This window comes from Vigna unguiculata, chromosome 7 (assembly GCF_004118075.2).
Source record: "Vigna unguiculata cultivar IT97K-499-35 chromosome 7, ASM411807v1, whole genome shotgun sequence".
NCBI classification, from domain to species: domain Eukaryota; kingdom Viridiplantae; phylum Streptophyta; class Magnoliopsida; order Fabales; family Fabaceae; genus Vigna; species Vigna unguiculata.
In genome coordinates this window covers 13,712,899-13,730,000 of record NC_040285.1, presented here as the reverse complement: position 1 = coordinate 13,730,000, position 17,102 = coordinate 13,712,899, and the positions used below count along the sequence as shown (strand labels likewise).

At 31.9% G+C, this 17,102-nt stretch overlaps 1 protein-coding gene across 1 annotated transcript; it reads left to right on the top strand.

The window, feature by feature from the left end:
* Positions 1-14,021: 14,021 nt before the first annotated feature.
* On the top strand, positions 14,022-15,894 carry LOC114192480 (probable indole-3-pyruvate monooxygenase YUCCA8). Its single transcript, XM_028082215.1, has 3 exons — positions 14,022-14,811; positions 14,935-15,306; positions 15,404-15,894. Exons 1-3 carry the CDS (start codon positions 14,140-14,142, stop codon positions 15,629-15,631), a joined length of 1,272 nt encoding a protein of 423 aa, XP_027938016.1. The 5' UTR covers positions 14,022-14,139; the 3' UTR covers positions 15,632-15,894.
* Positions 15,895-17,102: the final 1,208 nt, after the last annotated feature.

Genomic DNA, 17,102 nt, shown 5'->3' with positions numbered 1-17,102 from the left:
ATGTTGGTTTACCCATTATTATAAAAATGTATACAAGTTTATTCGTAATAAATATATATACATATTTACGTATCTTAACTTCTATATATTTTATTGTTTATATATATATATATATATATATATATATATATATATATATATATATATATATATATATATATATAATTTAGTTTTATTTTTAGTTGATAAAAAAGATTTTTTTGTTTGTTTTAAAATAATATATATATATATATATATATATATATATAATTTTATTTTATCTTTGGATGTTATACCTTGTTGTTGGATTCTCTAGTTGAGCAATGCACCCAGAGCACTTTTAATCGTCATGCTATTGGATATTCTTACTTCTGTTATTGGACCACCTGAACACCTTGGACGTGTTTATACAACTAAATATGTTGTGATGGATTTGATGTTACTTTGGAGCCTCGTTGCAACGTCAATTCCATTCATTTGCTACGTCTAATCAGGAGTACATGTAGGAAATAATGCAATAACTAAAGGATGACTTCAGACAAGAGCTAAAGTAGGAGTTTGACAAATGGCTAGAAAGCTTATTACTCTCGCATCAACTCTCCACTATAATATAACTTGACCTTCCTCTTGTTTTAGAGTTAAAAATAAAAGGGAGTTGTTCAACTGCAACTCAATCGAGGGATGACATTGGCTTTAATAGCCAATGTGAGTTGTACATATTGGTTGATTATGATTCTCTCCCTGATTGGTGGCCCATACGAAATGTTTTGAAAATGCCACCATGTTACATGGTCATCCTCTCCCTTCTCATTTCGTAAAGGTTATGGTGGAGAAGGTATATTCTAGTGATGCTCAATCTTGTATCGACATCGTCTATCCAAACATATTGTTACATATGTTGTATATAATATCTTAACTAATGTCAATGTTTCTTTGTGTGTTGCAACTTCAAATGAATTTGCATGTGAACAAAAGGAAAATAATGTCTAACGAGGATCCAATGATCGCATTGAGGGGTTGCTATAGTCATAGGGACAAGCCCAATAGAGATTCTACTGAATGTCACTATTTTTGACAAAGAGAGTGAGCTTCCATATTATATTATATTATATTATATTATATATATATATATATATATATATATATATATATATATATATATAAGAATAGTAAACCAAAATTCCGTAGGTCTAGGAAACCATTTCAATCTAAAGAAAGGAAAACACAAACTAGACCACCAACAACAAAAAGCATATTTGCTACAATTGTAGGAAACCAGGTCATACCAGTAAATACCGCAGACTCAAAAGAAAATTAAGCAATCTCAATCTAGAACCAGAATTGGAAGAAAAGATCAACAATCTTCTAGTTGAAACTTTGGAAGAAGAATTTGATCCAGAACTCTGAAGAAAATCTCAATGAAATTCAAGAGGATATGAACAAGAATCATCGTCTGACAATGATAACATTCCAACTGTGAATGTTTTAACAAAAGAGCAAGATTATTTGAAGTAATTAATTCCATTCTGGATCCCAATGAAAAAAGAACTTATTTGAATAAGTTCAAACAAATCCTAGAACAAACTTCTAGTCACAAATATAAATATAAATATATATATATATATATATATATATATATATATATAATTTGATGGAGATTGTATCACACAATCAGGAATTAAATATATTTGTTGTACAAAATGATGTAAAATCAAATCTAAAATCATTTTTATTCGTTATTACCTTATTACATATGTGTGATTAATAATGTATCAAATTTAGGTATTTATATGATTTACATTATTTGTGTTTGGAGAAGTGAAAGTGGGAAACATGTGGATTTGTGAACCCTCAACTCATTATCACAATGGGTAACAAAAAGTTAGAAATACAAATGTGTAACGAGGAAAACAAATTTAATTTGTTTCATACATAGGTGAGTCCATCTTTATTAAATAGCTATATCTCGGTGCATGGATGTTGGGTGTGAAATTTCATGCAGGTTGCAGCAATGAGGAAATATGAAGCATGGAAGTATAACGTATTAGCATTAATGGCTAAGAAAGTGAAAATGTGTCATCTTTTTACAGTCAAAAACTTTGGGTTGGTTGCATCGAAAATTTAAAAGTTACATGCATGAATCGCTTGCACTCAAAGCACCCACGTAAACATTTAGCATTACAAGATAACGTTAGCAAGATGATCATAGCCTTCTGTTTCTGTGTCTCGATTTTCACACATGGAAAGTAAAGGCATCAACCAGTGCAGGTAGTTTCTACATCGTTCCTTCTTCCAAATCTGCATCTTCCAAATACACTATTTCCACTAATCAATCACCCTATCTCCCAACATTACAATAACAAAGGGAAATATTTCACATCTTCAAAAATATTAATCACATGTGACTGTTGTGGAGATAAGACTTAGATATTCCTATGAAAGTATAATTTTAATTTAAAGGGAAAATAATTTTAATTTAGTATTTTCCTTTTTGTAAGCAATCTTATGTATAAGAGTTGGTCAAGTTTATAAAAAATATATATATATATATATATATATATATAACTTTGAGGAGCAGTGCGCCACATGCTGAACTGAAAAGATGTAAATGTTATTATAATAAAACAGCATCTTAAGTGTATGCAAAGAACTTGATGATTTTGTTGTAGGAAAAGATCTTTGAGTGATGAGGAGAAGAAGGAGGACACTTGTTTTAAAAGATAATATTTATGGGTATTTGCTTGAATGGCCTGCCACATGCAAAGCCATGGTTGTGGTAGGTGCAATGCTCCTAACATAGTATTTAGGTACGTAACTCACAATTAATTAGGAACATCACTTCAAACTTTCTTCAAAATCTTTACTTTACCATATATCATCAATCCATCATCACTCTGTTCATTATTAATAATCACTTTCTATAGGGGTATTTCTTTATTTTATCTACTTTTAAATTTTAAAATAACATATGTTTTATTACGCATTAAAAAATATTTAATGATAAAAAATACTTTTCTTAAAATTGTATTGAAAATAAAACAATTAAGATGATTTCCTTGACTAAACCACTATCATATATAGAGCGATAAGAGTATTCTTTGCTCCAAAATATCTTCACTTAATAGTTAATTAATTAATATCCTATTAAACTTGTTGTTAGTGAACTCTAACTGTCTTCTTCCTCTTTAATAAGTTTGATTATTGGCAGGCATAGCCTCAGTAAAAATCTTGGTGAATATATCTATATGCAAAATACATAAATAAATTTAAATTACACTAATTCTTAAGCAAATATTTTTCATGTAAAACGTTTGTTTGATAATTGTCTGTGATAAGTATACAAATTTCAGCATTATTAATTAGAAATCATTGTTGATATGACTTTTTTATAAACACTGACAAACTTATTGTACAAACAATCATTATATACATGTTTTTCCTTTATATAAACATCTACCTATTATCTGTTAATAACCATCAATGTTATGTGGGAATTATTTTTAAATTTATGAAGTAACGGATAAGATAAGAAATATTTTCATATTTTGTAATTTTTAAAAATTGTAAAAGTTAAGTTATCTATAACTTTGTTTTTTTTTCTTAAGTTTCATAGAATTTTACAAAATATTGAAGAAAAAAAACTTCACAATATAAACATTTTTTATTGTAATACTTTAGAAGATGGAAGAAAATATTTGGAGAATATAAAAGGGAAAAAATTGAATTTAAAATAGTAAAGAGTAGCCAATGAATGAATATGTTTGTGGTGACTTACAATTAATGGTTGGCAAGAAAAAATCCAGCCAAAATTTATGACCTATATTTTAATACCAATCGTATTTACTAAGATTATGTTTTGTTATATACAAGATAAAATCCAAACACATGCCACAAAACTATTCCAAAGACAAGTCGGTGTACATAGTTTTGTCTCTCTTCATTCCTTCCCAAACCAAAATACAATAATTTCGTTATACTATCAATCATTATATAGTATATAAAATTACACAGCGATTTTCTTAACTAATTATATATATTAAAAAGTTACTAAATTTGACATATTTCTCTTTTATTTTATTTTTTTATCGGCAGACAAAAATAGATTAATAAAACAAGTTTGCATATAAAAATTAGGTGTAGGTATAGGATTCACATAACTATGACCGTGGTGTGGTATTCATAAAATCAATAACTAAACTCTTGTTCATTTATAGTTTTTTTATTGTTTGTATTTTCCTTCTAAAAGTGAAATTGTTTTTTGTGACTAAATTGACTAAACAACCGTAAATCTCAGACCACTCAGTAAGTTTTTCTAGTTTAAGCAAAAACACATTAAATATTGTGTGGTGGCACAAAATTTGATTGTTTTTAATAAATAGGAGATTGTATATTTAGAAAGAGTGCATGGCATTTATCATATTTTAATTCAAAGCATAAATTATTAATTGAAGTGATGATGATGAAGAGAGAGGGATTGAACGTGTGTATGTGTTGTTTTAATGATTGGGTGTAGCTGAGTGCAATATTTAAAAGCCTAAAAACATTTGTTGGTAGCCTTTGTTGTTAATCATGAGTTGAACCTAGCTCTAAATTTTTTATTATGAAGTATCACTATTATTTTCCTAACATACCAAAAGAAATAGCTAAAAATGGAGATTTATATTCCTTAGTTGACCAAGAAAAAACTTATACCTACCTACCAATCTTGTGTGATGAAAGCAATTGGGAGCAACAAAGTAAGAGCCTGACACTAAATTCATACCTGATTCCAATCATATCATATCTAAGTTTTGATTTGATTTGATGTGGCTTTGCAAATGTTAGCGGAGTTTCGGTAAAGATTAAATCATATCTTTAAAATGTTCTATTCATCTGAAAGAGAGTGATGGAGAAAGAGTGACTAACACAAAAAAGCGTTATAACGTCACTCCTATAACGTCTGTCCAAAAAATGTCCAACGTTAAAAATGACCGGTGGCATTTTTGTAAATTATCGGACTTTTTTAACGTCTGTCTATTCCAGGTCAGACGTAAATTAACGTCTGTCTGTTCCAGATCAGACGTAATTTAACGTCTGCCCAAAAAACCCCGACGTCATTTAAAAAAGGACGTCAGACTGATTTTCCCCCGACGTCACTTAACGTCGGACTCTTTCACCACCGACGTTAAGTTTTACTTATCTCTACGCGAAACGCAGAAACCCTACGCTGTTTCACTGTTTCCGTGAGCGTTTTCCACCGGCGACCCCCATTTCGACTTTATCTAGGTGAGTTTTGAACGTTTTTCACCACCAAACTTGTTAGGATTTGATTATGAATTGATTTTAGGCATTTTGAACCGAATATTTTACGTTTTCATCTCCATTTGCAGCGTTTTGAGATTCGTCCCACTTGCTCTTCATCCCCATTTGGCTAACAGCGTGTAGAGACCTTAAAGCCACCTTCTCCAAGTTCGTCTTTCATTTGCTAGAAGGGGTTAGTTTTTCATTTCTAAATTTAGGGTTATTACTAAATTGAGTGTTAATTGTGATTATAATGGCATGATGCATATTGTAGGTAATTCTTTTCATATGTGTATGATTATAAGAAGTGTACCAAACACTCTCATGTGGATTGCCTCCTTTTAGACTTTTAATTATGCATGCCGTTTGAAATTGAAATTGAAATTGAATTAATAACCCGTGTATCTAATTTGGAGGGTAAATGAGCGTGATGTGGTGATCAATGTTGTGAACTCCATACGAAAATGAGTCATAATGAATTTAGGGTGGAGTGAATAATGAAGGATGACTCATTCCATGAACTATAAAGTTTATGTTTTCATTACATGAGAGTTCTTAGTATTTTTCTTTTTTATGAATGATGTTGAAGTGTTTACATTTCTTTAAACTGACCTCTAAGTTGCCTTGGAGTAATATTTAGGTGGTCACTCCTTGATCTTTAATTCTCCATTAAGAATGGTGAGTGAGGTAAGGTTAAATCAAGGACCTCAAAACCAGCAAGTAACTGAGGTAATGTTCTTTTTCATGTCTTTTGTTTCTCTTTGGTTTGATTTTGTTATGAGACATCTCTTGTAATCTGCTAGAGTTATTTTCTTCTCTCGACATAAGATTAAGGTGATGGCATGAGGATAACAAATACCTAACAGATTTATGTAGTATAAACTATCATAGCTATGCAATATTGTTGTACTCATTTTTTTTAAAGTACAAGGCATTTGATTCAATGGCTTTTTCTAGTTATTGATTAACTAGTAGTTATGGAATATAGAAGTTAATACTCTTAAGAAAAGCGTTTAGAAACTATTATGGATTTTTTCTGATTTTCAGGTGTGAGAATGTTGTAAAAACAACAAAACTTTAAAAAAACAGCACTGTTTGACGTCTGGTAGAACCTTGACAGACGTTATTTGACGTCTGACTCTCCTGGACCCGACGTTAATTAACGTCTGACTCTCCTGGCCCCGACGTTAATTAACGTCTGACTCTCCTGGCCCCGACTTTAATTAACGTCTGACTCTCCTGGCCCCGACTTTAATTAACGTCTGACTTTCCTGGTCCCGACGTTAATTAACGTCTGCTCTCCTTTCCGACGTCAATTTTGACGTCACCCAATACGACGTCGGTGTTTGGACAGACGTCAAAAACCGAAAATATCAGACGTTAAAAGCCTTTTTTGTATTAGTGAGTGTGGGAAAGGGTTTGAGTTGATTTAAGAGTGAAATTTGTGTTATTTTTTGTAAGAGATTTAGAAGTGATAGTGAATAAATTTAGAAGTAATTTTTGTGAAAGTTTGAGAAAGATTTGAATGATGTGATAGATTAAAAAATATGTTTTAGTAGAAGTAATAATCAAATTACCATTTAGCCCTTAGTTAAATTAGTGTTGTAAATGAATTTCTTAATTTTTTTAAAGACAACAAATGAAACAAAAAAATTAAAAAAATAAATAAATAAATATGTACGCATATTCGATCCACCTCCTATATGCATATTCGATCCCGCTAAGTCCATATCCGATCCAGCTTCCATTTTATCCGATCCAGTGAGCACGGATTCGATCCACAATGTACACATATCAGATCCAGCAACCCACCGTATCCGATCTAGTAGCAGAAGATCGAATCCTTCACGCAGTATCTGCTTTTCCACGCCATGGTTGCAGCAGTGTGAGAGAGATGCCAAGGGTAAAAATGTAAAACCCACACCCAATCCTCCCGTATCCTCGCATAATAGCCGCGATTACGAATCTGATGGATCCCTCATATGCTTGCTCTCACTTTTGCACACATACCCTTAAAACGAATAGTCTAGTCACTCTAATTTCTTTGCTCGCAAATTTTCTCTCCTTAAAACGAACCCAGTGTAAGTCCACAAAAAATTTAAATTTTCACTGTATTTTAAAGTTAATATCTAAAATTAAATTTAGAACTATTATGTTCTATGTGATGACTGAATATTAACTTTTTTTTATGTAAGGCCCAATTTTATTTTTGCCTTATGTTTTAAATCTGTTTGGACTTAAGGGTTAGCCCATAGGGTGCCAAGACCCCTAAAGCAGCCAAGAGCCTTCATTCAGTTTTTATTGGCAAACAGTTCCTTCTCTTATTCTCTCTCTTTCTCCACAGAGACTCTTCTAGGGTTTGTCCCTCTGTCCCGTTCAAGTTAGTTCAACCTCGTTACTCCTGCACGTAAGTTTGCTCCCTAACCTTAAACCCTTTCTAAGTTATTTTCGTGTTCTATGTTGGGGTTCACTGTAGTAAACCCAATCTTCCTTCTATGCCACTATCTCCAGCTCTTAAATCTGCTCGTGGAGCTGCTGCAGTGGTGGGCTTAGGTGTCAAAGTAATTTGCTAGCTTATTCTAGGTAAGGGAAGTTAGGGTTCGCTTGTATTGTTTGATTTGTTGCTTATTTTGTTTTCATTTCATGATGGCCTGACTTGATTGATGATTTAATTGATTGGAAACCGTTTGAATGTCATTTTGGCCTGAATGCTTATCTATTGCGTGGCATGAGATTAGTATGATATATGCTTGGATAGTTGGTCATTTGCATCAATATTGGCATGGGATTAATATGCATGGAAATTATCTGATTGTTTGATGAAGCATAGACAAGGTATGAGTAGGACGTAATCCCATGACCATTGTAGCAGGGGCTTGTGGTGGTGCCTCATCATATGGACATAATTCCATGGGCCCTCCTAAGGGGAGTCCACGGTGGTGCCTCAACTATTGGACCTAATTCCATGAACCCCGAGGTGGGAGTTCATGGTGGTGCCTCAAGATCAGGACGTAATTTCACGAGGGTAACGTGGTGGTGCCTCTTGTAAGGGTGTAATTCCGCTAAGGCCTCGCGGTGATGCCTCACTGCTATGACATAATTCCACGGTTTCGTGGTGATGTCTCATGATATGTATCCGGATAGTCAAGTCTTGGTGTCTTAGATAGTTTGGTATTACTTGTGTGGATGTGTGCTAATTATGCTTGACCTTGAACTGTATGATGAGTATTATGATATAAGAATCTTTTTACTCTAACTTACCCTTTTGCTTGTTTATATGATTGTGTGTGGTTTCCTCCATTGCAATGATCATCAATTCTTATTGATGTGAGCAGATGTGAGAGCCCCTGGTAATGGTAACAATAATGGAAATGCTGCAGCTTGATGGTATGGAAGGATAGTGGGCTCACTATGGAGCCCATGACGGATGGAGTGTTATTAGATTAAGATTCTCTTGTTTTGGATTAGACTCTATACTACTTTTAGCTATTATATTTCGTTATGGCCTTGTGTGGTCTCATTCCTCTTGGTATGAATGGGCATAGTGTGCCATATGTCCTATATCCCAAACTCTTTATACTCTGAATCTTTTAAGTATGCGACGTTTTATTAAATTGGTTTATCTTTTTAATTGGGACCTTACATTTTACAAGTATGGGGAGAAAACATATGTTTTAAACATTTAAGATAAAGTTTAATTTTAAATTTTTTCATAGATTAATAATACTATTAACCCTTAATATATATTAGGCTTAAATATATATTTGGTCCCTATTTTGGTTATTTTTATTTAATTTGGTCCCATTCTCGTTTTGTGTTCAATTAGGTTCTCATTTTCGTCAAATTTTGGTCAATTTGGTCCTTTTCACTAACGGTGTTTAAATAGTTAACATTTTTGAACAATACATGCCACGTGTCAGCTCCTGGTTTTTTTGATTTTTTTTTAATTTTTTAATTTTTTTTTAATTTCAAAAAAGTTGTCCACGTATCAAGTCACAATTGTGCTACGTGTCAAAGCTAGTGCCACATGTCAGTTTGTGGTAGTATTATTTTTTTTGTTCAATTTAGTCCTTATAATCGTTATTTTTGTTCAATTTAGTACCAATTTTTATTAAAATAAATCAATTTTGTTCCTTTCAAATTTACACTAAATTTAATATCTTTTATACAAATTATATTAATATTTTTTCTAAAATTTACATTTGAATTTATAATTTTTTAAATTCAATTGTAAATTATTAAATTTAATTATAAATTGAATAAAATTCTTATATTTAATTGCTAAAGAGAATATATTATTTAAAATATTATAAGAATATAATCATTAAATGTTTTTTTTTCTAATATTTCTATTCTAAAATACATTTAAAATTGATATTTAAAAATATTGAAAATATTTTAGAAAAGTAAACTAATATTTGTAAAATTAACATATAAATATAAAATACTATAGATTTTAATATCTAAGATGCAATAATAATATTAAACATTTTAGATTTAAATGTCAATTTTACAAATGTTAATATATATTTTTAAAATTTTAATAATTATATTTTAATAATATTTAAATAATTATATTCTATTTAACAATTGAATCTAAGAATTATTTTCAATTTATAATTAAATATTATAATTTATAATTGAATTTCAAAAATAACTAATAATAATATCAATTTTAAAAATTAAATTGTTCCATTTTAACAAAATTTGGGACTAAATTAAACAAAAATAATGAATATAGGGACTGAATTGAACAAAGATAATTAATATCAGTCTAAATTGAACAAAAAGAAATAATACAATCACAAACTAACATGTGACACTAGCATTGATACGTGGCACAATTGTGACTTGACACGCAGACAAATTTTTTGAAAATAAAAAAAAACAGGAGCTGATACGTGGCATGTACCGTACAAAAACGTTAACTATTTAAACAATGTTAGTGAAAATGATCGAGTTGACCAAAATTTGATAAAAATGAGAATCTAATTGAACACAACAAAAATGAAGATAAATTGAATAAAAGTAACAAAAATGGGGACCATATATATATATATATATATATATATATATATATATATATATTTAAACCTAATATATATATTAAGGGTTAATAGTATTATTAATCTATGAAAAAATTTAAAATTAAGCTTTATCTTAAATGTTTAAAACATATGTTTTCTCCCCATACTTGTAAAAGAGTTAATATTCAGTCCTCACATAAAACATAATAGTTCTAAATTTAATTTTAGATATTAACTTTAAAACACAGTGAATGTTAACGTGAATGTTATGAAGTTAATATCTATTATTTTGAATAATATTTATTATTATTATTATTATCTAAATTAGAATATCTATTTTTAATTTATTAATTTACTTTTAATTGTTATGAAAAACAAAATTGAGTAAGCTTAAAAATAGTTCTGTATGTTACAAGCGTAAAAAAAAACTAATTGTTTTACAAAACACAAAACATGTCCACTCCAAATTCCACACGACACTTTGTAAGAGAAGGGAGGTGAAGATCCGATGGAAGCGTGACCAGAGCCGTCAAAGTGAGTTCGGAGCAGTTAATGAGATCATATTCAGGACTTTCAAAAGAAATCTTAAACTAGTTTCGATTTATAAAGTAGGAACTTCTTCGATTTATAGTAGAACTGTCAAAATAGGTGATTGGAATCAGTGAGCCAATTCAGTTTATCACAGGTTCAAGATGAGTTGGGTTGAATTTTTTTATAAATTTTAATACGGGTTGATTTTTGACCCGGTTCACCCAGATTGAACTCGTGATAAGCTGGGTTGGCTCACCAACCCGCAAATGAAAGGTCACATAAGTAATTTTTGTTAAGTTGGATTTTTTATTTGGGTCATAGGTTATTTTTTTAGCCAACAAATATATAATTTGTATTTTTGTGATTTTCATTTGTATTTGGATTGTATTAAAGTTTATTTAGATTTTAATCAGAATTATAATTTAGTTTTGACTAAAAAAAATAAAAAAGTATTTTTTTTAATTAAGTGAGCCCGTGAGCCAACCTGTTTAATCCACCAACCCGTGGTGGGTCGAGTAGGGTTCAAATTTTTTTAGTTTGCTAATAAGTGAGTCAAGTTGGGTTGGCTCACTAAGTGATCAACCCGTGGTGGGTTGAGCCGGGTTGGACCGGGTTACCTATTTTGACGGCTCTAACTAGAATAGGAACTTCTTAGTTTATAATTTTGTAATTTGGTGTTTTGGCATTATTGGGCTTAGTCGTGTTGGGCTTTTTGTGTTTATGCCCATAGTATATAAGTCTTTGTGAGATACATTTGTAGTCAAATTTGAGTAATGAAAATTTGAGTTTTTCTATCAAGTCTTGATGTTCTCATTCGAACCATCGGTTCTTATCATTGAATCTTTGATTCAAAGTGACGAAACTTCCTCACTTATCTTAGAATCTCCTTCATGTAGCATGATTTTGTTTTGTTCAATAATATTCCAAATCAACATCTTCCATTTTCTCCCATTTCATTTTAGGGTTCATAGTCAGTTCTATCCAAGACCCAAATTTACTTCCAAGTCCAAGATAATTCTTCATCATCTAGTATCATAGCTGAGTTAGTTGTTCTTTAAAGATTAGTTTCAGAACTATAGGTAATATATAACGTAATAGAGATAAACATAAATATTAACAATAGAAAAGTGTCCACCCATTATATTGAGGTCTCTCTTTTTTTTTCTCTCTCTCCCCCCTTTCTTTCTCTCTCTCTATATATATATAAATTAACACATATATTCTCCAAAAACGTGTTTGTTTTCTAATTAAATGAATATCAAGAAGATGACACGGACATTAAATTAATTGACACACACATGAAGAAGAAAGTGGTATTTGAAGATTGAATTGAATTCATATCCTAAAAGTAAAAAAGTTGTATGGTGAAAATATGATTCCCAAGCTGGCTGTGGAGCGGTGCAAGGCTGGTGGTAGAAGCTTAAAGATAAGAGATCAATCACATTATTTTTCACAATATATATATAAAATATAATATAATGTACACATATATCCAATCACATAATGAACATTGGACATGACTACCTAAAGGGAACATATATCTAAGTCTATGCATTCCTCTCTCATATATCTTTGTGGTGAAGGCATTTGGAAGATTGTTTTTGGAGCATTTGAGAAATGGAAGTGGCTACCAATGCATAATAATATCATTCACTCATTCATTCATTCATTCCAAATCAAATTTAATAATATACACACACAACCCTTCAACAAATGCCAAGCTCCTAGATTACAATATTTTCATGAAAATGAGAGACTCCTTCCATAAACTTTTAACCACATTCAATTTTCAAACATCATCTACAAAGTACTAGTGCATGTATATGTAGTGTGATCCAATTAAGAGATAACAACACCTAGACAAAAAGTCATTATCAACTCATCAAATAAAACTATTAACACCTACCTAATTAATTTGGTATACTTCATCATATCATATAATAATACTATACATTTTCAACTACATAATCTTAATTATGTACTACACACACCCAAAGTAGAGTAGTATACTTGCTTCAATAATTTCTCTACCCTCCACATACTAAACCTACAAGAAGGTGAAACCATCTTGCTACTTTTCTATAAGATATATAATTTCATCATCTTTTAATTATATTCACACCCACTTATATATAGTTAATTGGTGTGGTATTTTCAATCCTCTTTCTTATATTTTTCAATATTTTTCCCATTTGAAGCGAAATATAAATGTATGCAACATGAAAACATTATAACGTTTGTATTATATATTGTACATGATTTAGGTAAAGATCTGTAAAGGGATAGGGAGAGTGTTGTTTTTGTATTTGGTTGGAAGGTAGAAAGCAAGCATGGAAGTTAATGAACAAATATAGTTGGCCAACGTGGGGCTGACACATGGCACCCAGCGTGGTGTGAACATTGGGCTGGCGGAATGGGCTTTGTGGGCCGAAACAACCCTACAACTTGCGTGTCCAATTATTTTGGGGCCCACCACACTTGCGTCACATCATCAGCCCTCTTGGCTAGATTTATATACTTTTATTTATTTCTTGTTGAATGATAAGATCTGATTACTTTAGAATTTTTTTTTATCAAATATAAAAAAGAAAACACTTTGTTGATGTAACGGTTATGATGAAAGAAAACTTTCCAAGGAAAGAATAAATTTTAAATCCTTACCAAATTTTATGCTAATGGTAACCATTTTTTTATGCATAACCTAATATGATGCAATATAATAAACCTCACATCCTATCATGTCGTAAGTTATTCAATTCTATATATCTAATGTAATAAGTGTGTATACAATATGTTATTGAACTTCTAAAGAAATTAATAAAATTAAACAACTTTTTCCAAAATTGAGATATATAATAAAAAAGAAGAAATACTTTTTTCTAATATATTTCTACTTTGAAAATTATTTCCTCTCTTAAGTGTTAAATAAATATTAACAAAATTTTCAATTCTAAAATAGAAATATAAACTTTAAAAAAATAAGTGTAGTGTCTTAAACTTTAGAAATAATATTAAATAAAAACTAAAATCTCAAAAATAAATCATTAAAACTCGGATCATTATAAATAAATTCTCAAGACAATCTAAAGTTACGATAAAAAGAAAGTGAAAAATGTGTTTTAACTATCCACTTTCATCACAGATTCAAATCCCTATTTAAGCCCCTCCAACCCCTCTCTTCCCTCAACCCAAATTCACATTTTCAAACCTTACAAAAATTTCACCTCTTTCTCTCTCTCCCAACTTCCAAAACTGCTTCTTTTCTATCACACACCCAAGAGCCCAAAACTAAAAGAACTATCTATATATATAGTGTGTGAAAATGGAAAACTTGTTTCGCCTAGTTGATTACGAGGAGACGTTATCAAAACGTTGCATTTGGGTGAACGGTCCTGTGATCGTAGGTGCAGGTCCTTCGGGACTGGCCACAGCAGCGTGTCTGAAACAAGAAGGGGTACCCTTCATGCTTCTAGAACGAGCCGAATGCATAGCCTCACTGTGGCAAAAACGCACTTACGACAGATTAAAACTCCATCTCCCCAAACAGTTCTGTCAGCTTCCCAACCTCCCATTCCCACAACACTTCCCCAAATATCCCTCCAAGAATCAATTCATTGACTACCTCGAATCCTACGCACGACACTTCGACATAAACCCACGATTCAACCAGTGTGTCCAGTCCGCCAGGTACGATGAAACCACCGGCCTGTGGAGGCTGAAAACCGTTGCCACCTGTGGCTCTGTGAAGAATGAGTTTGAGTACATTTGCAGGTGGCTGGTGGTGGCCACCGGAGAGAATGCGGAGTGCGTCATGCCTGAGATTCAAGGGTTGAGGGAATTCAAAGGAGATGTTATTCATGCATGCCAGTATAAATGTGGGGAAAGATTCAAGGGGAAGAAAGTTCTTGTTGTTGGTTGTGGCAACTCTGGCATGGAACTCTCACTTGACTTGTTTAACCACACTGCTTCTCCTTCCATCGTTGTTCGTAGTCCGGTTAGTCCTTCTCTCATAAACTTATGATATCAACTACGTATAAAATATCACCCACTCAAATTGCTTATTTTTACAAGTTGTTCTTTGAATAATTTGGACGTTGCTTTGATTTTGGTACGGCAGGTTCATGTGTTGCCTAGAGAGGTGTTTGGGAAGTCGACGTTTGAATTGGCGACTTTGATGCTGCAATGGTTGCCACTTTGGGTAGTGGACAAAATTCTATTGGTGCTGGCATGGTTGGTGTTGGGGAACGTGGAGAAGTTTGGGCTGAAAAGGCCTTCGGAGGGTCCTTTATCGTGGAAGAACACAAAGGGAAAGACTCCTGTTTTGGACATTGGAACATTGGAGAAAATTAGATCCGGTGAGATAAAAGTTGTTCCTGCGGTAAAGAGGTTCGGCAATGGCTGCGTGGAGCTTGTTAATGGTGAAAAGCAAGATGTTGATGCAGTGGTGCTTGCGACAGGGTACCGTAGCAACGTCCCTTCTTGGCTTCAGGTGTGAGAATTTGTTTCCACTAAGTGTGAAATGTTTGTTGAGTGTTGTGGGAATGGAAAATGATGTGATTTTGTTAATGTTGTTGTTGTTGTTGCAGGAAGGTGAATTTTTCTCGGAAAATGGTTTCCCAAAGTGTCCATTCCCAAATGGTTGGAAAGGAAAAGTTGGACTTTATGCTGTTGGGTTTACAAGGAGAGGGCTCTCCGGTGCCTCCTTCGATGCTGTCAAAATCGGTCAAGACATTGCCCATCTTTGGAAACAAGAGACTAAGCCAAAGAAACATTGTATCACTATTTGTCACAAACGTTGCACTTCCCAGTTCTGAATTAACTCTTCAAGTCACATACAAGCATGCAAGCAATGTTATTTGTTTTAGATAGGAATTTGTTGTTGTATAAACAAATTAACAATATCTTCTGTAAGAACATGGTAGAATATTTAGGTTCTTAGCCCTCTCCCATGGCCCAAGTTTTCAACCGTCTTTTGGGATTTTCTTTAGGAAACCAAGGATGATGAGGCTTTCTGGTTTTTACAATTTCTTCTCTTATATTCATACGGCTTATACGTGTACCATATCTCATTCATTAAGTCTAACGATACAATTTCAACTTCATCTGCAATCTCATCCTTGTCTCTATTCTTTTTATTTTCATATCTGTTTCTCCCTTTCTTTTACCTAAAGAAGATTGTGCTCGTGATTAGAAGTGATTGCTTTCTTTTTCTCTCAATCACAAGCTTCGTAAAGAAGGACAAATACAAGGGTTGGTTGCATCCAACAGTTATCGGTCAAACATAAAAATCCCAAAAGCTTGATGAAAAGAAAGGAGAAAAAGGTCACTAAAATGTTTCCATTTTAGGCTTCATCTTAGATTTTTGAGTCCTTTCCTCTCTACTTGCATCGATTAGACTTTGTTTGATAAGATTGAGACTAGGGCTAATCTAAGTGAAGAATTTTCATGATAGACTTTCTCAACTTTTTGGTATAGATTTAAAGCAGCTAGGCAACAAATTTGAAGCAATTTTGCTCTTCACAAATGGAGTATGTTACGAGGGATGTCCATGTGATGTAAGGTTCATTATTATGATGATATTAACACTTTGAGAATAAGATGTTCTAACTTACTTTGTCCTTTTGTGTGAATAGTAAAAAGGTCATATCCTATAATTAGTGGCCCTTAGTTTCCATTTATGTGACAACTGGTAGGGTTGAACTCCATTCCCCCATCACATCTCTCTCCTATGCCTTAAGAATCAAAGCCAAATCCAAGAGGTTACATAACAATATTCCAGTTATAATAAAACTATACATTACATTGTTATCTTCAGTTTGACACACATATAGAACTTAACTATCATTCAAACAATTGTACCACTTCACATGCTTAAATCAGAAAATCAAATACTTGATGTATAACATGTGAGAAAGAAGTTTCGTATTACTTTTTATGCTATAAAAGGACATTATTTTCTTATGAAGACATATCGAAATTTCTTTTTCTTCTCTTTTATTATTTTAATCGAAAGAAATATTAAAAAAACATCTTTTGATTTTTCTCTAATTGTTCTTTTTAATAAAAAAATAGTTTTTATCCATTTTATTCCTTTTATTTTCTGATATAATTTTAACATGGTTTCAACACTCCTAACAACTACATTTTACCAGCTCTACATAAAATGTGTTTCTATCAAAGACCAGAAAAAGTTTCAGACGAATAATTAATATTTCTGAGGGGCAAGTACACAGTTTTGTTATAAGGTTAATGGTGGTCATATTAATGATTATTCGGGCAGAAAGC

What these genes read in the sequence shown, in the direction of transcription:
- LOC114192480 (XM_028082215.1), top strand. Translation starts at nt 14,140, where the DNA reads ATGGAAAACTTGTTTCGCCTAGTTGATTACGAGGAGACGTTATCAAAA. An exon ending in CCATCGTTGTTCGTAGTCCG is followed by an intron (nt 14,812 to 14,934) that starts GTTAGTCCTTCT and finishes TTGGTACGGCAG; the next exon opens with GTTCATGTGTTGCCTAGAGA. An exon ending in ACGTCCCTTCTTGGCTTCAG is followed by an intron (nt 15,307 to 15,403) that starts GTGTGAGAATTT and finishes TTGTTGTTGCAG; the next exon opens with GAAGGTGAATTTTTCTCGGA.